Source organism: Sus scrofa, chromosome 2 (genome assembly GCF_054392235.1).
Source record: "Sus scrofa isolate SSC_HxYL_T2T_F1_AM1 chromosome 2, Sscrofa_HxYL_maternal_Yorkshire_Landrace_v2.0, whole genome shotgun sequence".
Taxonomy (NCBI): Eukaryota; Metazoa; Chordata; class Mammalia; order Artiodactyla; family Suidae; genus Sus; species Sus scrofa.
The window spans coordinates 7,394,845-7,414,589 of NC_139384.1; the positions used below are offsets into that span (position 1 = coordinate 7,394,845).

The following is a 19,745-nucleotide window of genomic DNA, read 5'->3' on the forward strand; positions in this document are numbered from 1 at the left end:
CCTCAGGACCTCCCAGAGCTGGCAATGAGGCATCCTGTTACCTTAAATTCAGGTATGGTCCAAAGGGCTCATTATAAGTAATGAAAAACACTCCTACCACTCAGCAAATCCCAAAGGTTTTTGAAGCTGTGTGTCAAGATCTGTGGGCAGGAGTTCCTGTCGTGGCGCAGTGGTTTACAAATCCAACTAGGAACCACTAAGTTGTGGGTTCGACCCCTGGCCTTGCTCGGTGGGTTAAGGATCCTGCGTTGCTGTGAGCTGTGGTGTAGGCTGGCGGCTACAGTTCAGATTCAGCCCCTAGCCTGGAATCTCCATATGTCATGGGGGAGGCCCTAAAAAGACAAAAAAAATTTTTTTTTACTTCCTTTTCAGATTATTTAAACATTTCTTATATTTTTCCTTCCTTGTCCACAACATTAGCTTTTTTTTTGGCCATGTCCGAGTCACGCAGAATTTCCCAGGCCAGGGATTGAACCTAAACCACAGCAGTGGTGCCACCAGGGAACTCCATTTCATTTTTATTACATAATTATACTTGCTCAGTATAAAAAGTTAAAAAAGATATATAGAAATAGAAGGAAAACTAAAAATTACCTGAGATCCCACCACCAGTGGAAATTTGGTAACTGTCCTATCATTGCATTTCCTTATTTCTATATGTTATATAAATGGGATCACGGCATATTTTTTTTGCTTTTTAGGGCCACACATGTGGTATATGGAGGTTCCCAGGCTAGGGGTCAAATCGGAGCTGTAGCCACTGGCCTACGCAAGAGCCACAGCAATGCGGGATCTGAGCCGCATCTGTGACCTACACCACAGCCTACAGAAAAGCTGGATCCTTAATCCACTGAGCGAGACCAGGGATCGAACCTGTGTCCTCGTGGATACCACTGAGCCACTATGGGAACTCCCATATGTTTTCTAATTTTTGCCCCACTTGTGGCACACAGAAATTCCTCGGCCAGGGACTAAACCTGCGCCATGGCAGTGACCTGAGCTGCTGCAGTGATAACGCCAGATCCTTAACCTGCTGTGCCATAAGAGAACTCCTCATACATTTAAAAAAATTTTTGTTTTTTCAGGGCCGCACCTGCCACATATGGAGGTTCACGGGGTAGGGGTCAAATCAGAGCTGCAGCCACTGGCCTACACCACAGCCACAGCAATGCCAGATCCTTAACCCACTGAAAGAGTGAGTGAGGCCAGGGATCAAACCCGCAATCTCATGGTTCCTAGTTGGGTTTATTTCCGCTGCTCCATGACAGGAACTCCTAGAAACGTTCTTAAAATGTACCAAATAACTTTCAAATACTTGTTTCCCCCTCAATGTCTTCACTAATGACCTGTTGTGTATCTTCCATTGCTTTTTCTATAGTTCTGTAATCATAGGCAAACATGCACATACATATATGGGCTTTGCTTATTTTACAAAAACAAGATCATGTGATATATATTTCTCTGCTTTTTTCTCATTTAACAATAGAGGAGTTCCCTGGTGGCCTCAGTGGTTAAGGATTTGGCATTGTCAGTACTGTGGTTCACTGTCCCTGCTATAGCTCAGATTCGATCCCTGGCCCTAGAACTTCCACCTGCTTTGGGCGAGGCCAAAAAAAAAAAAAAAAAAAAGAAGACTTTGAACACATCACATTATATAATCACATGCCTTGCTTTGGGGCAGAGTCCCTGGAAGGGGATTGTTACACTGAAAGGGTTTTTTATTTTTCCTGAAAGGGATACCAGGGCAATAGGTAACAGAAGGCTTTCCAAAAAAGAATTTGTAGTAGATGTTAACACTTTTTTTTTTCTATCTGATGGTTATTTAAAGATTTCTTATTATCACCTTAATCTGCATTTCTGTTTTGAAGGTTGGTACCCTTTCATGATTTTTTTGGCTTTTTGGATTTGTCTTCTGAGACCTGCCCATTCGTAGTCTTTGCTCATTTTCTATTGTTTTTGTTTTGTGTCCTTTTTTTTTTTTTTTTTTTTTTTTGTCTTTTCAGGGCCATACCTGCCACATATGGAGGTTCCCAGGCTAGGGGTCCAATTGGCGCTACAGGTGCCAGCCTACACCAGAACCACAGCAACGCCAGATCTGAGGCGCGTCTGCGACCTACACCCCAGCTTATGGCAATGCCGGATCCTTAACCCACTCAGCGAGTGAGTAAGGCCAGGGATCAAACCCGCAACCTCGTGGTTCCTAGTTGGATTCGTTTCTGCTGCACCATGACGGGAACTCCAAACTCCTTTTTTCTAGTTTTTAAGACTTTTTTTGCATATTGTAGATATTAGCTCTTTAGATATGTAGGGAAGGTATATTTTTGGAGTTCCCACTGTGGCTCTGCAGAAAAGAACCCAACTAGTATCCATGAGGATGTGGGTTCGATCCCTGGCCTCACTCAGTGGGTTAAGAACTCAGCATTGCCACCAGTTGTGGTGTCGTCTCAGACGTAGCTTGGATCCCCATTGCTGTGGCTCTGGCATAGGCTGGTAGCTGAAGCTCCAATTTGATCCTTAGATTGGGAACTTCCATATGCAGCGGGCGTGGCTCTAAAAAGCAAATATCTTCCTAAGTGTTATAGTCTGTTGACTTCGATCATTGGTTTACTTTCTTGAGTAATCAAATATCCCTTTTATTTATTTATTCATTTATTTATTTTTGCTTTTTTTAAGGCTGCACCTGTGGCATATGGAAGTTCCCAGGCTAGTGGTCAAATCCGAGCTGCATCTCCACAGCAATGGGGGAATCTGAGCCACATCTGTGACCGTACACCACAGCTCAGGGCATTGCCCAATCCCTAACCAATTAGCAAGGCCAGGGATCTAACTCACATCCATGATACTAGTCAGTTTTCTAAACCTCTGAGCCACAATGCAAACTCCACATCTTTCATGTGAGTTTCTCGTCTTCATAAGTCTTCATAAAGACTCTACCTATAGATGACTAGTAATTTCTTTCTTTCTTTTTTTTTTTTTTTTAGGGCCACACTGCAGCCTATGGAAGTTCCCAGGCTAGGGGTCGAATCAGAGCTACAGCTGCCGGCCTACACCACAGCCACAACAACACAGGAGCGGAGCCGTGTCTGCAACCTACACTACAGCTCATGGCGAGGCCAGATCCTTAACCAACTGAGCAAGGCCAGGGATCGAACCCACATCCTCATGGTTCCTAGTCGGGTTCGTTAACCGCTGAGCCAGGAAGGAAACTCCGACCCTGATAATTTCTATGTCTGTTTTACTATTGAGATTTAGAACTTTTTATACCATTTACTAGCTAAGTCTTTGCCTTGTTGGAGAATCTTTTTCCAGACTTCTCTGTTTCACTAATTTGCCTTTCCCACAACAATACCACATTGTTTCATTATTGTATCTTTTATATGCGTATCCTCTGGAAAAGCAAGCTCCTCTCAACCTCATTTACAAGTTTCCCCACTATTTCCATAGTTATTATTTGATATGACATGATTTAATCAACCCCAATCACGTTGGGAATTCTAATTCCAATGCACTGTATCTGTAAACCAATTTTCGGAATTGACAACTTCATATTGCTTTCTATCTAAGATACCTGTACCTCCATCGGCTCAGATACCATTTTTAATCCCTTAGTAGGGCTCTACTTTGTAGCTTTTTTCCCCATTTTTAATTTTTTTCAAAGAAAACAGGAAGTCTCCTTTTACCTGAGTCGTCAACGGATCAAGTTTACGGGCGCGCGCCAGCCCCTCCCCCGTCCCTCGGTTCCGGGTTACCATGGGAATCGAGGATTGACGTCATCTAGGGCTTCCGCGCCGGACCGAAGATCGACAGGGAAGCCAGGGCCTGAAAGGCGGCTCTGACCATCTACGCATGCGCGCTCTTGCTCCACTCCTCCCCGACCTTAAATCTCATTCGGCCTGGGCTTTTCCGGCGCGACCTCTCGCTTAAACCCGGCGAGACTACTCCCCATGGGAGGGGAGTAGAGAAAGAATCGAAACAGCGACAGCCAATCCCATGACACTACGACGCAATCGTGATTGATTGACTCCATCAATTCCAGCCAATGATAGAGCTGTTGGCCCCACACGTCATAGAATTTGCCCCACCCGATCCCCTCCTTTCTGGACTCCGAGCTCAGTCCGCGCAGTAACAAATGAAGTGCGCGCTGCGACACCTCCCAGCTCGCCAGGCTCGGCCGCCATTTCCTCGCCAGGCCTAACGGTCCGGCCAATCCCAACGCACATCGAGAAGGGCTAAGGCTCCACCAATCGGAGGCCGCAGATTTCGACCCCTTGCCTCGGCCCGGGCCAATCCAGGCTCCGGCCCCGTCGCCCCCGGCCCGCCCCCGCGGCGCCCTCTCTCCTCCCTCTTTGTGCGTCTCGCGCCGCCGCCGCCGCCGCCCGCCCGCCGCGTGAGAGGACGGGATCCGCGCGCTCCGCGGAACGCAGTCAGGTTCCCTCCCCTCGGAAGAGTCACGAAGGAGAAGCCGTCGCCGCCGAAAAGGAGCCGCCGGTGCCGGTCCCCGGGGGCGCCATGGCGACTGGAGCGAACGCCACGCCGCTGGGTAAGCTCGGCCCCCCCGGCCTTCCCCCCATCCCCGGCCCCAAAGGGGGCTTCGAGCCGGGGCCACCGCCTGCCCCCGGGCCTGGGGCGGGGCTGCTGGTGCCCGGGCCGCCGCCGCCCCCGCCTGTGGGCTCGGTGGGGGCCCTGACCGCGGCCTTCCCCTTCGCGGCGCTGCCTCCGCCACCGCCGCCGCCGCCGCCGCCGCCCCCCCCGCCTCCCCAGCAGCCGCCGCCGCCGCCGCCCTCCCCGGGCTCCTCGTACCCACCGCCGCAGCCGCCCCCTCCGCCGCCGCTCTACCAGCGCGTGTCGCCACCGCAGCCGCCGCCGCCGCCACCCCAGCCGCCGCGTCAGGACCAGCAGCCGGGCCCGGCCGGCGGCGGAGGAGGTGAGTCGGGCCGAGAGAGCGCGAGAGGCGCCGCGCGGATGGGCCCGGCCGGCTGAGGGGCGCGCGGCGGTGGCGACGGCGGCTGCACGCGGCAGGGGCGCGCGCGCGCACGGGGAGGCCCGGGCGGAGGCGCCACGGGGCGCGCGGCCTGGTTCTCGGGCCTCGAGTGCGCACGCGCGGTAGGGGAAGGGGTGGGGGCACGGCGGGAGGAGGTTTGTTGCGCGCAGGCGCAGTGTGGCGGCCGGGCCTTAAGGCCCCCACTAAAATCTGGCGGGAGCTCACTTGTTCTCCACTCCTAGTGTAGGGGAGTGGTGTGGAGGGGTCGAGTGGGTGGATGGGGTGCTGGGTGTGCATGTCTGGAGGGCTTGGAAGGGTCAACTGATGACGTGGAACATCCTTTTCTGGTTGTAGAAGAGTCGTAAAGGGAGGAAAGTACAGAGAGTAGCTCCTCTGTTTCTACAGTAAGGCAGCGTTTTCATTGCAGAGAATGAAAGAGATTGAAAGTCTTTAGGGGATGGTTGGGTCCGGTTTTTTGGTGTGTGTGGGGGGGTTCATTTTGGGGAAGGAAATTCTCCTTCTTATCTTCCTTTATCTACCTTAAAAGAAGTCTGACCCGCCTTCCTCTCTTGAGGCTTCCCCTTAGGCCTAGCTCCTGAGAAGTGGAACACTTTTGTGAACCAAGTGCTAGGGAGTTCTGCCTGTGGACTAGGGTAGGAGGATTTGGCTACTATTGTGTAGCTTGTTTTTTGTTGACCTTTTGATGTATCCTTTAGACATTAAGTGACCAACTAACTGGCCAGGAAAACTCAACGCTGATCTTAGCTAAACTTAGAAAGAAAGTGATCTTGCTGAAGGAACTTTTTCACTTAGTAACCGTAAGGTTGGTTGTGTTCTGGCTCCCTTCAAAAGGTGACAGGTGGGGAGGTGGAAGTGGGAGGAGCCAGCAGGTCCCAGTGTTGTTTTATGGACTTGTCTGAATATTGAGTCTGCTCTTATTGCCTCTGGGGCTGTTAATGTGTTCATGGGCAACTGTGTAATATACATATATGTCCTCAACACTTTATTTCACTACTTGAAACTGTGCGTTGAGATTTAGGTTGTTCTCGTGCTTCACAGAATTTCTGTGGTCAAAAACTGTAAATGTGGAATGTTAACTTTTCAGACTCTGGTCCAGGTATCCTTCTAGTGGCCATATTTGTGTGTGTGTGTGTCTTGTCTTTCATTCTTTGCCATTTCATTTTAGGTCACGTTCTGTTTCACAGTCTGCTGAGGTTGTGTGTAGGACCATTAGTACCCTGAACTGCCTGTCGGAAGTTATCCTGGTAGTTTATATTTGCATCTGATGAACTTTCTCTTCTTTAGACTTCCCAAGTAAGAAACGGAAGAGGAGCCGCTGGAACCAAGACACAATGGAACAGAAGACAGTGATTCCAGGAATGCCTACAGTTATCCCCCCTGGACTTACTCGGGAACAAGAAAGAGCTTATATAGGTAAATACACGTTCTGCACCCAAACGCTTTTTCACGTTATTATTCTGAGAAACATTTTATCTGTTCAAAGTTTGAGACTTTGAAGTGTTTTCTTTTCTTGAGAGGAGGTGTTGTCAGGTATGCTTGTGACTTTGATATAATTCACTTTTGCTCCAAGAGGCCTGCATTTGTAGCTTTTTGTTTCAGTCTGCTTGTAACAATAGTGTTCTCCATGAGTGCCAGGAGGGTAGAGGGGCCCACTTAGGAGTGAGAATAGTCCCCCGTCCAGCACCCTCCCCCACCCTTTTCAGCTGCTGTTCATTGCCACTTGATGAGGTGAGTGTCTCACGCCTCTCTGGACACGGCCCCAGTGGAGCACATTGCAGGTATTGTAAACCAAGTACCTTTCTCACAGCATGGCCTTTCACCATAATTTCATATTCTTCCCTTCCCTAAAATGTGGTCTTTTATTCTTTATAGGTACTTTATGAAAGAGAAAAAAAAAAAACCTCAGTTTAATCAAAAGGTGTTTCTGAAAGTGTGTTTACAGTGCACCCCTTTTTACCATTTTCGTTGAATTTAACTTTTCCTTCAGCATCTTTTCTGGTTGGTCTTTGGAGAGCTGTCTTAAAATGGGGGCTCTAGTATTTACTACTAAAGAGCTCTGCTGACAAAGGGGTACAGCTCTCTGATGGAATAACGAAGGGTTAGAATAAAAGAGTTTAACTGTTGGGAAGTTTTGAAAATCAAGTATGACTGTCCACAGTAGAAATGAAATTAACCTCAAAATTACCTTTTTTTTAAATACAAGGTTTTTAATGCAAGTTTTACCTTTATGTGCCTCTGCAGCTGTCTCAAAAAAGTTCACTTGATAAACATCTTCTACTAACCAAATCAACATCCCCTTTGGAGTAAAATAGGGCAGAAGCTTCCTAGATCTGTGAGGCTGTGGCCTGCACAATAAAAAGCTTCACGCCTGACATGTTCTTAAGGATCTTAATTTCTTGTGTGTTTAGACTGCTGAGCATTTTGAGGTGCTGGAGTTGTCAGTTTTCTTTGTGATACTAATAATTCTTCCCTGCTGTTCCAGTCTACTCCCGCCCACCCCCTTATGTCTCAGTTATCATGACTGGGTCTTGATAACTTTGTGAAAATACCCCTTGTGGAGTGATAGCCCAAGAACACAAGCAGACTTAGAACATGGGAAAAACAAACTCTTTTACATCTCCGGCTCTTCCCATGGGGGCAGTTAATGCTCTGGGCCCTAAGGGCTGTTTTTAGCTGTAATCAACGTAGAATGAAAGCCAAGGCTAGTAGAGCTCTCTGCTCCATGGTAGATAGCGGGCTTTCGATGTGCCAGCCACCTCCTCAGGTCAGATCCCACACCCTTACGCAGTCCAGTTACCTCTGTGAAGGTGACTTTCACCTTGAGTTGTTGGGCTTAATACTTGAATGCCATGTCAAAACTTTTCTGGCATAAAAGAGCTTAGGGGCCCACATGTGTCCTTTTCTCTCTCTCATGTACATACTGCCTTGTACAGAATGCCCCAGTATTTGCTCTTGATGTTAATATGGACTCTCATTTCTTCCACGTTTGAGTGGGTGTGTGGTAATACATAGCTCTGTGGGATGTATTGAAAATTTAGAAGAGCGTCTGGAGTTAGACATGCATTAATACTTGGAGCCAACTCAACTTTAACCCAACCCAGACTTGCCCTTATTAGAGATGTCTGCCTAGAACACTCAGATGCTGCAAAGGTAAGAAGGAGGTGGTTTGATGATCCAGTGTGCTGAAGACAGCAGTCTGGCTCCGCAGTTCCCATTCTCTCGAGCAGTCAGCCGGGTGATACTTCCCTGGAGTCACTGAACTTTTGTGAAACCCTCATTTCTCTTTTTCACATACAGCCTCATTTGTCAAGATCTGAGGGCCACACATATTCTCCTGAACCCACACTTTCCATCCTCTGCACCCCTCCTTTTACTCCCCACATAAGAAGCAAGTGTAAAAACAGACTTCTCAAACTTTGTGGTTACTGGTTTATTAAGGTATATGGATTGTCATACAATTTGAATAAAAGCAGCACATATTGGGGATCCTTGCTAGTATGGATCTGGTTGTACAGGAGAACGGACAAACTTCTATGAGGTTGTTGAATTGGTTATTTAATGTCTTAACTTGTTTAAGGAATTTTAAGGCTGGTATCAGTGAAAATGGTCTTTGTTTGACTGGTGTTTTTCCTTGTCCCATGTTAATTTGAATCTCATTTTGGGCTGTGTTTAATAATGAAAAACTGAGACAAGAGTCTTGCACTCAGAGTAATTGGTGGGAAACAGGGTATTGGTGCTAACATACATGGTTTGGTTCTGGGTGCCAATTGTATAAGCAAGCCTTGGTGGGGAGGGAGAGGTGGAACACCTCCTAATAATTGCTTTGATGTTAGCCTTAGTGAACAGTCTATACTGCTAACCCCTCTTCCAACAAACTGTTTGCTTCCTTAAGTGATAACCATTTTGAAGTGAAAAAATACTTAAAGATGTAAATGGACTCCTGCTGATAGGTGGTTGGGGGTTTTTGCCTCAATGTGTTCACTGATCAATCGTCCCTTTTCAAAGTCTCCGAGTTCTTCATGCTTATTGTTGAGATTTGAGATGTTTTTTGGTAACATTGTCTTTTTTCCATCCTTTTTTTTTCTTTCCTAACCTGGTTTCTTCCAGTGCAACTGCAGATAGAAGACCTGACTCGTAAACTGCGCACAGGAGACCTGGGCATCCCCCCTAACCCTGAGGACAGGTTGGGAAACAGTTTTAACCAGCTGACAGTAACGCTTTTACCTTTTTCTCAATACGTTTTACTGGTGGCAACATGTTGTGTCAGTTCAATACAATCCTAGTAAGAAGACTGGTACTCTGACCATTTTGGGTACTAGACTGTAAATAGCAGTATGTATGGTCAGTTATCAGTTAGTAAATTGGAATGAAATTCAATTACTAGCAGAATCAAAGTTACAGGAAAATGGACAACGGGTTTTCAATTGGTAAGCCTGTAGATTTTAACCTGATTTACCTATGGATAGGGACAGAGAGGTGGCCTGTTAACCAGCCTTTTCAGTACCTGCTTTGGCTGAAGGCCCAGGGTGTAGTTTTCCTTACAGGTACTACACAATGCAGGGATTAAGAATATTTTTGAGCATCGCTGAGTCTGAGCAGGCCGGAAACTCAGTCTGGTCAGCTTGTTGATGTAGTCTCCTGCTCATGGTTTTGACATGGTTTTAAAAATAGATGAGATTCTAACCAACTTCCTTCACTGCCAGTTAATTTTCAGCCTTGATCATTGCCTGGGGTGTTGGGAGGGGCCAGAATATTCTCACTTGTTTTGGGAAGGCAAGCAACCAGCTCTAAATTCCTTTTTTTTTTTTTTTTTTTTTTTTTTTTTTTTTATTTTTCAAAGGGAGTGTGGTCCTCAAACAGCTGTGGTCATGTTATTTCCATTTACAATTTCTCTCACCTCTGAAAAGTTAAAAAGTCCGAGGGAAATGAACTTTTTTTAAACAGGAATTTTATTGGCAAGCTGATTTTGAACAGCTAAAATCGGTCCATTTAATAGAAGGGCAGTACACCTCCCTCTCGAAATTTCTCTTGGTGCATGCAATATAGTTGAAAATGCTTTGCTTTAAAAAGTAGTATTTTTGGCTTTTGTTACCCATTAATTAATAACTTGTTAAATCAGAAAGATTATGTAATGATTTTAGAAGCCACTCACTCAAGCATCTTTCTGCTGCCCTTTGTCAGGAAACAGTTTATTTCTCCATATTGATTCTTTTAATTTTACTTTATTAAATTTATTTTTTTTCATCTGTAGATTTTGGTTGGCGGGTTGCTATGTTTTATATTTTGACTTTTTTTTTTTTAAGATTTACTTTGTAGATTGTAGACCACAACTGTTTAGGGCCTTTTTGGCCTTTTTCCCTTTAATAACATGTCTACAGGTTACCAGGCAATTCCTCAAAAGGTTGAATTTTTAACAAACCCTCTTTGCTTTCTGGAGAATTCGGAATAGAATTTAGATGCTCTATATATGATGCCTATTCAAAGTGAAGAAGTTGGGCCAATCTGACCTCTAGAATATTGGCTTTTGCCTTTGCCATCCACAGTTTGGAACGAGGTCACACTGTTGTGAGGCCTTTTAAAAAATGACCAATTTGGTACTGGTAAAACTTGTTTTGGTGATTAGCCAGAAATGCTTAATTCTAGACAGCTCTGGGGTGGGAATTAGAAATGTCAAGCATGTTAGAAATAAAATTAGAGCAGGTTCTTTTCTCCCTTGTATTCAGTTTGAAAGAGGCACTAATGCCCGATGGTTTTGCTTTGAAAGAGCCCAGGTTGGAGGGAAATGCATGAGTTTTCTTACTTAAGATTATTTCTTAAGAAGGTGTATTCTCAATATTAAGCCACTTTATGCCATTTTGATGTTGCTCAATTTGCACAGTTAAAAATGTTTTAAAACTTCTTATAGACTTAAACGTATAAGATGATAGTCTAATGAGCTGGGGTATGTTTGTTTTTGTTCACTATTACTGAATTGTGTTAACAGTTTATACAAATGCTAGAAACGGAGGTTTCATTTAGTCGTCATTAGCCATGAACAAACCTGACCTTTTATTCCATCGTGTGTGTAACGTGGTATGACATGGTTCCCTTTAGGCCGAAGACAGTGGGAGCAGCCGAGCTCAGTCCTTGCTCTCCAACTAGGCAAGGTTCTCTCAACTAAACCAAGGGTGTATATAGGAGTCTTGACTACTTTCAGGATGTTTTTTAAATAACCTGATCCACATGGTCTCTTCCCTTCTTGCAGCTGCTACTAAATTTTCATTCAGAATATCAAGCTATGGTCCTTTTTGTAATCTTAACTCAGAATTCTAGGAGTGTAACATCTTTTTTTTTTTTTTTTTTAATTACCGCAAAATCCAGCTGTGGTAAACTGACCATTTTATCATTACTATTTTTTTACTTGTAGCAACAGCATTTTACTCCTTAAAAAAAGAGAGAGAGAAAATCTGCTTTCTGGACTTGTAAACTCTGGTGGAGAATCGTAGGTTTTCCCCTTGCTGTTTGCAGGTTCAGACCCTAGACAAGTACTTGACCAAATCTGCATTTGCAGCCTCTCTCAGAAGCTGCTTTAGCAATTTAACGTTTTTCTCTACCCAGACTCCCCAACCTCCAACAGCCAGAAAACAGGTTGACTCCTGGGCCTTGGACACAGCCAGCCAGGCCATTGAAGGAAAAGCAGAGACGAAGCCTTGAACCATCTCTCTCCATTGTGGGGGCCAAGTAGCTGCAGTAACCTTGAGTCCCAGTTGCCTTGGGTTAAAGAGCTCATGCTTAACTACGTGGTAGGGGTACAGACACTCTTCCTGATAGGGCTTGAGCTCTGCAAGAGTTAACATTTTACCTAAACTTGGGGTTCCTGTGGTTCGTAAAGTTGTAATACTGTTAGTTTTTTTCCAAATGAGATTTATATTTGGCAAGATGACTCCAGAGGGTGATCCTATCCTTGCCATTTACAGTCCAAAGATTTCCCCGGGACGGACAGACTATTTTTCCTCATGGCACTTTTAGAAGCAAAAGCATTTTTTTTCTTTCTCACACACCCCAGTCCCCGCAATGCTAAGCCACCTTCCACCTCCCCATTCCACACGATCTTGAATAGCACACGTTATGGTCGGTTCCTCCGAAGAGAGTTGTGTTAGGATGTGAGAGGCAGAGGGCTGGGGAAGACTTATTTTAGCCCATGTGGGGATGAGAGAAGGGCGAGGGCAGAGCAGTGACGGTAGTCCGTTTCCCACAGGTCCCCTTCCCCTGAGCCCATCTACAATAGTGAGGGGAAGCGGCTCAACACTCGGGAGTTCCGCACCCGCAAAAAGCTCGAAGAGGAGCGGCATAACCTCATCACGGAGATGGTTGCACTCAACCCCGACTTTAAGCCACCTGCCGATTACAAGTAAGTGAGCTGGGACAGGCACACCTACACATTGGTGTGGTCTGGTAGAGCAGTTTTGGTACTAACATCTCGCCCTTTCTCCCAGTCACCTGGGATTAACGCGGGGGGTGGGGTGCCAAGGGTTAGTTCTAGAAGACTGCGGACTATCTGTGTCATCTGAGAAATGAGTCTCTGAGTCTCTTCTTTCAAATAGACCCCCAGCAACACGTGTGAGCGATAAAGTAATGATTCCGCAAGATGAGTATCCAGAAATCAACTTTGTGGGGCTGCTCATCGGGCCCAGGTGAGTGACTGCCATCCTGTGGGATGTGGAATTCCTAAGGGACTGAGATGTGTCTGTCTTGTGCTTGATTGGGTGCCATTGGTGGCTCAGCTTCCTGTTTTTGGCAGGATGTTCACTTTGGCTGAGTTCATGTTTCTTTGAGAAAATCTCTTAAATTTCCCCATTTCACCGCGGAGAAGTCAGCTTTGAGGTTGACTTAGAGATCACGGAGCTCTGGGTGGGAAAATCCCATTCTCTGCGCTCACAGTTTCCTCCCGGTGCCTGTGAGCCCCTCTGGCCTGTGAATTTGCGTGGCAGGTGTAACAGCGGTCCTGTCTGTCTCTGTTAGAGGGAACACTCTGAAGAACATAGAGAAGGAGTGTAACGCCAAGATCATGATCCGGGGCAAAGGCTCTGTGAAGGAAGGCAAAGTCGGGCGCAAGGATGGCCAGATGCTGCCTGGAGAGGACGAGCCGCTTCACGCCCTGGTTACTGCTAATACTATGGAGAATGTGAAGAAAGCAGTAGAACAGGTGAGGGAGCCAGAAAGGAAGCCCCTTGCCAGAAATCCAGGTGGTAGTCCCAGGTCGTAGGTAACTCTTGCCCGTTGCGTCTCCATCAGATAAGAAACATCCTGAAGCAGGGTATTGAGACTCCTGAGGACCAGAATGATCTGCGGAAGATGCAGCTGCGAGAATTGGCTCGCTTGAACGGGACCCTTCGGGAAGATGATAACAGGTATGCAGTTGCTTTAGAGGGGAGCACAGAAACCTGAGGGGCCCATGGATGAAAGGTGATTGGCCATAGCCCTGGAGGTGACTTTTTTTCTCTCGGCAGGATCTTAAGACCCTGGCAGAGCTCAGAGACCCGCAGCATTACCAATACCACAGTGTGTACCAAGTGTGGAGGGGCTGGCCACATTGCTTCTGATTGCAAATTCCAGAGGTGAGAGGCTGTAGTTTCCTGATAGCCCATGATGTACTGGACCGCTCTGAAGTAGAGTGGTGGGTTGCTCTTAATCCGTAGACCCAAGAGAAGCTTCCTTTCTCTGAATGGCCTGCCATGGGGTGATTTAAAAGCCCAGAATGATGAGAGACAGCTGGTGCAGAACCACCCCTCGGTTATTGCTCATTTGGAGCCCAGGAAAACTGGGAAGTTGTCTTCCTGTGTGTTTTCAGTATTGCTTAGTGTTACTGAGTGCCTTTTGCTGCTTAAGATTGGTCTAAGAAGACAGCAGTCTGTGGAGTTTGACCACTTGCACACCAGCACTTTGACAGCACCTTTTTTCTACGTTAACAAAAAGCTTTGTTAATGAAGGAAATTCTGGCAGTTGCTCTGGTCTTGCGTAGATTTTCCTTCCCTCAGCCCTGGAATGCAGACGTGGATTCAAGCCGAGCGTTCCTGGCTGGCGTGGCAGGCTGTGGCCTGGTGCTGCCTCTCTCTCCTTCTTGCCCCAAGGGTCTCTGCAGCCGCAGAGGAACGTGTGGAAATCCCAGCGGCAGGGCTGGGCGAGGGATTGGAGAGCTCACGGAGACTGTTTTGAGGAAGGGGTTAGAAAGGCTGGCTCAATTCCTCAAAATTTCTGTGGAAATTCTTCTTAATGAGTTTTCCCCCCTTTTCCCTTTGTCTCCCACCTTCCTTTCAGGCCTGGTGACCCCCAGTCAGCTCAGGATAAAGCGCGGATGGATAAAGAGTACTTGTCCCTCATGGCCGAACTGGGGGAGGCTCCTGTGCCCGCATCTGTGGGCTCCACGTCTGGGCCTGCCTCCACGCCCCTGGCCAGTGCGCCTCGGCCTGCTGCTCCCGCCAACAACCCACCTCCACCGGTGAGCTCCAGGGGCTGCTGCTCGCAGCCTGGCCCTGGGCCCCCTTTCTCTTCCTGAGAGACGGGGGGATGTGGCCAGGCGCTTTGGGTGGAACAGGTGGACACAGCTGGCAACATTGTTCTTTCGAGATGTCAGGGATGTTTGGGGACCTCTCATTCTGGGCAGACCTTGTCCTTGCGTTCTGGTCCTGTGGCAGAGCCGAAAGAACAGTGTTGCCACCAGGGGGCACAGGCAGGGACGTTGGCGGGAAATGCTCTCACATAGTCTCTCATGTCCACCACCCAGAGCCGCCCGCCTTGGATGAATTCTGGCCCTTCGGAGAGTCGGCCCTACCACAGCATGCACGGCGGTGGGCCCGGTGGGCCCGGAGGTGGGCCCCATAGCTTCCCGCACCCGTTACCCAGCCTGACAGGTGGGCATGGTGGACATCCCATGCAGCACAACCCCAACGGACCCCCACCCCCGTGGATGCAGCCGCCGCCGCCACCGATGAACCAGGGCCCCCACCCACCTGGGCACCATGGCCCTCCTCCAATGGGTAAGTAAGTGTCAGACCAGAAACATTGGGGCCTGGGGATCAGTGAGGGTTTGGTTTACATCAAGTCACTGCAGCCCGGAAGCAGCCTTCAGAGTGGTCGGGTATTGGTTCTGAGTCTCTTGCCGAGGCGTGGGCTCCGGGAGGAAGAAGACTCCATTCTGGTGCAGGAAGGGGTTTCTTTGTGGGGCAGGCACAGGCCTGTCTCTTAGAGGCAGGGTCCTAGAACTGCTCTGATGGGGCGGTGACTGCAGCCCTTGGGACTGAGTAAGCCCTTCGTGGGGGTGGCAGCTTCCCTGGCCGGCTGCAATGTCCTGCTAAGTCCCTGCTCTTTCCTTCCATCAAGATCAGTACCTGGGAAGTACGCCTGTGGGCTCTGGGGTCTATCGCCTGCATCAAGGAAAAGGTAATGGAGCCTGGGGGTCTGCGCAGCGCAGCGGAGGCTCTGCCTCCCTGGGCCAGGGAGTGAGTGGGGTGCTGTGGAAAATCCCTCTTCTCCCCTGAGGCCTCACTTTTGCTTCCACCTACCTGCAGGTATGATGCCGCCGCCACCTATGGGCATGATGCCGCCACCGCCGCCGCCTCCCAGTGGGCAGCCCCCGCCCCCGCCCTCTGGTCCTCTTCCCCCATGGCAACAGCAGCAGCAGCAGCCTCCGCCGCCCCCTCCGCCCAGCAGCAGTATGGCTTCCAGTACCCCCTTGCCATGGCAGCAAAGTGAGTGGAATATTTTGGACTCCTGGGGGTGGGTGGGATGGGGGGGAGGGGGCTGAGGAATAAGAGACCCTCGCGGCTCACACAGGCAGGCACCTCGGGATGAGAGGAGACTCTGGTCTCTGTTGGGGGGTTGCCAGATAGGGCCTTGTGGCCTCTGGGGGTCTTGGGAGGAGATGTGATGTTTGGTGTGGTTTTGTCTCCGGACGGGTGGGGGGGCCGGAGGGGAGCCCACCATCACAGGTAGAATGCCAGAAGCCCAGGCTCTCCGGCTGGGTGAGCTGCTGGCTGCCTCTGCGTTTGGCCCGGGTTCGGGGGGGTGCATGCATGCTCTGGAGAGGGCTGTGATTGGGGCCTGAGAGACTGTGGGGATGGGACCGGGCAGTCGGGAGAGTAGCTGTGGCCTTGAGGTTGAATGTGCCGTTCGGTGGTGGCGGCGGATGGGCGGAGGGATTTCAGAACCGGTTCTTGTGTCTGGTACCTTTCCCTCAGCCCGCGCAGGGGCATTGGTGACAAAGGGCTTACTCTGTTAAGCCTAGAGACCTCGAGGCTGACCCCAGGGTAGTCCTGCCCACCCCTCCATTCCCCATCACCAGGACAGCCCCGCCCGCCCGCCCGCCCCCCACCACCGTACCGCATGCCAAGCAAGGAGCAGGCGTCCCTCGCCCCCCATCCCAAGGCAGCAGCCGCAGAGAGCCGCGGTGTGCCCCCGCGCGTGTGACCTTGGGCTTCTTTACCACCCCAGATACGACGACTACCACCACGAGCGCTGGCACAGGGTCCATCCCGCCATGGCAACAGCAGCAGGCGGCTGCCGCAGCTTCTCCAGGAGCCCCTCAGATGCAAGGCAACCCCACTATGGTGCCCCTGCCCCCAGGGGTCCAGCCGCCTCTGCCGCCCGGGGCCCCTCCCCCTCCGCCGCCTCCGCCGCCTGGTTCCGCCGGCATGATGTATGCCCCGCCCCCCCCTCCTCCGCCTCCCATGGACCCTTCTAACTTTGTCACCATGATGGGCATGGGGGTGGCGGGCATGCCACCCTTCGGGATGCCTCCAGCTCCCCCACCGCCTCCACCACAGAACTAGACTCGGTTTTTTAAGAAAATATATATTATATAGAGAGAGAATTGGTCTCGTTTAAACACACGCCGAACCTCACCATATGGAGCCAGACATTGGGACGCACGCATGTGATTGTGTGCACGCATGTGTGTGTGTGCACGCACCGGGCTGGGCCAAGCGACTGAGGACTCGCTTGGGAACGGGCAGGTGGTAGTAGGGGCGCCAGCTTGGGCTCTCCTGGCGCCCCGTAGCATCGAGTGTCTTCTTTGTCTTCTTTCTCTCCTCACCCAAATCCCTTTGCCTCTCCCCAAACCGGGCCGCCAGGATCCCTCCCCGCAGCGGCGATGGCCCGAGCCATGAGAGTGAGGACTTTCCGCGCCCATTGGTGACCCTTCCAGGCAGACAGCCTCAGCAGCGCCCCTGGTGGACAGGATGGTTCGGCAAAGCAGCCTGAGTTATTTTTGTGGACGGAATCGGAACACGCTGGCTCCATATTGTGAATTTTTTATTAATTTTTTCTTTTTCCTTTGTTATCTCCTTATCTCTTCCTTTCTTCAGACTCCGTCCAAGGAGATGCTCTCCCCGGTCTTCTGCTGCAATTAGATTCCTTTCCCTTTTCTCATTTCTCGTTCTTCTCTTTCTAAGGAGAGAGGAGCAAATGGTTTCCTGGCAAAGACCTTTGGCCATCCATGTTGGGCTGGTAGGGTGAGGGGTGTTCCTTTGCTTCTGAGATGTTCAAGGTGCTGTAGTTGCGGGGAGATAGTTCTTTCATCTCTGCTCCCCTAGTAGAGTAGTGGGTTAATCCCCAGGTCCAGGGTCCGTATCCATCCTGGCACCCTGAGCCACCTTGGGCCTGTCTGCCAGCCCGGAGAGCCCTTTCCACGTTCCCTGAGCATCTGAGCTGCCTCAGATTCCATTTGTTCCTCTCCTTCCTGGAAGGTCTCCTTTTAAAATTTATTTTAATCCCAAACGTCTGAATGTTTTGCAGTGTCGGGGGGTTTGAACCCCTCATTTTCGTTCTGCTTCCTTTTTTTCTCCTTCCCTCTTCATGGAGTGATTATGTTGACAATAATGTATAATGCGCGTTCTCTTCACTGGTTTATCTGCAGAAATTTCTCTGGGCTTTTTTTTTTTTTTTTTTTTTTTTTTTTTTTTTTTTTTTCTGGTGTCTGATTCAACACTGCGTTTAAGGGGGATGTTCCAGTGAATAAAAGAGCAGTGTGGTTTTCCCGGTCTGGTTGTTTTCTTTTCTCTTCAGTCCCCTCTGCCACCGTCAGCACCGGCACAGTTCCCTTACCTGCGTTGAGCACCTGGCGCCACTCATCCCCTTCTCCCTGACGGGGCCTCTGGGAGCTTCATTAAGGAAGCCCCCTGCCTACCTCCCTGTGCGGCTTTGCTGGGGGAGCTGGTGTGTGGGCGGCCTCACCTTCTTCCCCTTGTTCACTAGTTAATGGCTGGGAACCAGCTCCCCCCTCCCTGGTCCCTGTCCTTTAGAAGGCCTTTCCCTGGGGCTTGGACCCCCGCACTTGATGAGCTCCAGTTGTGATTTGTGCCTGGAAGCTGCCTCCTGACTGAGGCCCTGGGCCTAGGGAGGCATCAGCACTAAAGGTCAAGCCGACTAATCCTGCCTGTCAGGCTCAGAGCTGCTAAAATTAAAACCGCCAAGTGGCTTTTTCTTTCTCTGCTGGTGACTTGCAGCCTGCCAGCACTGCAGGCTTCAGGGAGAGGTGGGGGCAGAAGGGGCCTTGTCTTGTGCTCTGTAAGCACTTTGCAGAGGGTCTCCGGCTCTTTTGTTCTTTCATGTTTAGGGTTGCAGGCGAGGCCCATCATGTATCAGAAAAATCCTTGTCCGGCCTCCCTGAGGCAGTGAGGTCCTTGTTCAGCGGCTGCTGCTGCTGCTGCTGCTGTGTTGCTGCAGTTCCCTTGGGTAGAGCTGCATTGGGGCCTACCCTTCCCTGGCTGCCTTTCCTTCCTTTGGGGAGGCTGAGGGACAGTGAGCTCCTGCTGCCCGCGGCACCTGGCCAGTGGGGACAGCTCTGGCCTGGGCTGCTTTCCAGCTTCAAGCCGGGGCTGGCCATTGCTGTTTACACGGAGCAGGGCCTGGGCTTCTGGGCCCCGTCCAGGATGCCTCTACTCTGCAGTAGGCCTGCAGGGGTTAACGATGCCTCAGACACACTGGGGCTCCTTAAGCGAGCCCTGAACTTAAAAGGGAATGGGGAGATCTCTTTGTCCTTAGCTGACAGAACGGGGGCAGGGCCTGGGGCCTGGCAACCCCTCTTTGACCTTGGCTTCCCCTCATTGCTTCCCCCACAAGCTCGGTTTCCCTGGTGGGCTCATTGGGCGGTTAATTAGCTCTTTGAAGCTCTGGAAGAGGCAAAGTGGCGCTATGTGGGTTTTAGAAATAAAATCAATAAATGACTTAACCACAGCCCAGCTATCTCCTCCATCTCTCTCCCCTGGGGCCAGCTCCATTCCTGTGCTCACTCCTCTGTTCCCCAGCCGCCGTCAGCTTTTGTTAAGGTTTTGGAGAGTAACAAAGTGGCTGACGGAGGCATCAGTCTCCGGCCTTTCTCCAAGCTGCCCGATGCCCCGAAATGGAAGAGAGACAGCAGGAGGCCTCAGCCCTCGGAACCGCAGCAAGCACCTGCCTTGGCAGCGGAGCCCGTGGGATGAGCAGTGCTTCCTCGCCCACCTGAGACAGCCAGGGTAGAGAAAAGCCCTCTGCTTGACCCTGTTCTGTTTCTGCTGCTGCAGCAGAGTATCCCCACCCCCTCAGAGCTGGGTTGGCCAAAGGAATGTCAGCTGGAAAGGTCACTGTTAGGGCTCTGTTACTGAGGCCCAGCCAAGTGCTCCGGAGAACCCAAGATTGGTCCCAGGAAGGAGGCGGGATTTCTGGTTAGAAACCTAGTCGCACACAAACAACCTTGAGTTAGTTCAGGTGTCTGTCTGGACATAACCTA

At 49.9% G+C, this 19,745-nt stretch overlaps 1 protein-coding gene across 21 annotated transcripts; it reads left to right on the forward strand.

Annotated features, from left to right (window-relative positions):
• The first annotated feature begins 4,365 nt into the window (after positions 1-4,365).
• On the forward strand, positions 4,366-18,018 carry SF1 (splicing factor 1). 21 transcript variants are annotated; one of them, XM_085009986.1, is made up of 14 exons: positions 4,366-4,540; positions 4,765-4,924; positions 6,287-6,415; positions 9,110-9,185; positions 12,240-12,392; positions 12,586-12,675; positions 13,004-13,187; positions 13,277-13,392; positions 13,492-13,599; positions 14,300-14,480; positions 14,745-15,018; positions 15,362-15,421; positions 15,550-15,729; positions 16,472-18,018. In XM_085009986.1, exons 3-14 carry the CDS (start codon positions 6,334-6,336, stop codon positions 16,807-16,809), a joined length of 1,842 nt encoding a protein of 613 aa, XP_084866112.1. In that variant the 5' UTR covers positions 4,366-4,540; positions 4,765-4,924; positions 6,287-6,333; the 3' UTR covers positions 16,810-18,018. The 21 variants fall into 21 exon arrangements, with proteins under 21 accessions (XP_084866112.1, XP_084866109.1, XP_084866104.1 ...); XM_085009983.1 differs by lacking the exon at positions 4,765-4,924 and having other exon boundaries at positions 14,745-15,022; positions 16,472-16,676; positions 17,110-18,018; XM_085009978.1 differs by lacking the exon at positions 4,765-4,924 and having other exon boundaries at positions 16,472-16,676; positions 17,110-18,018.
• Positions 18,019-19,745: the final 1,727 nt, after the last annotated feature.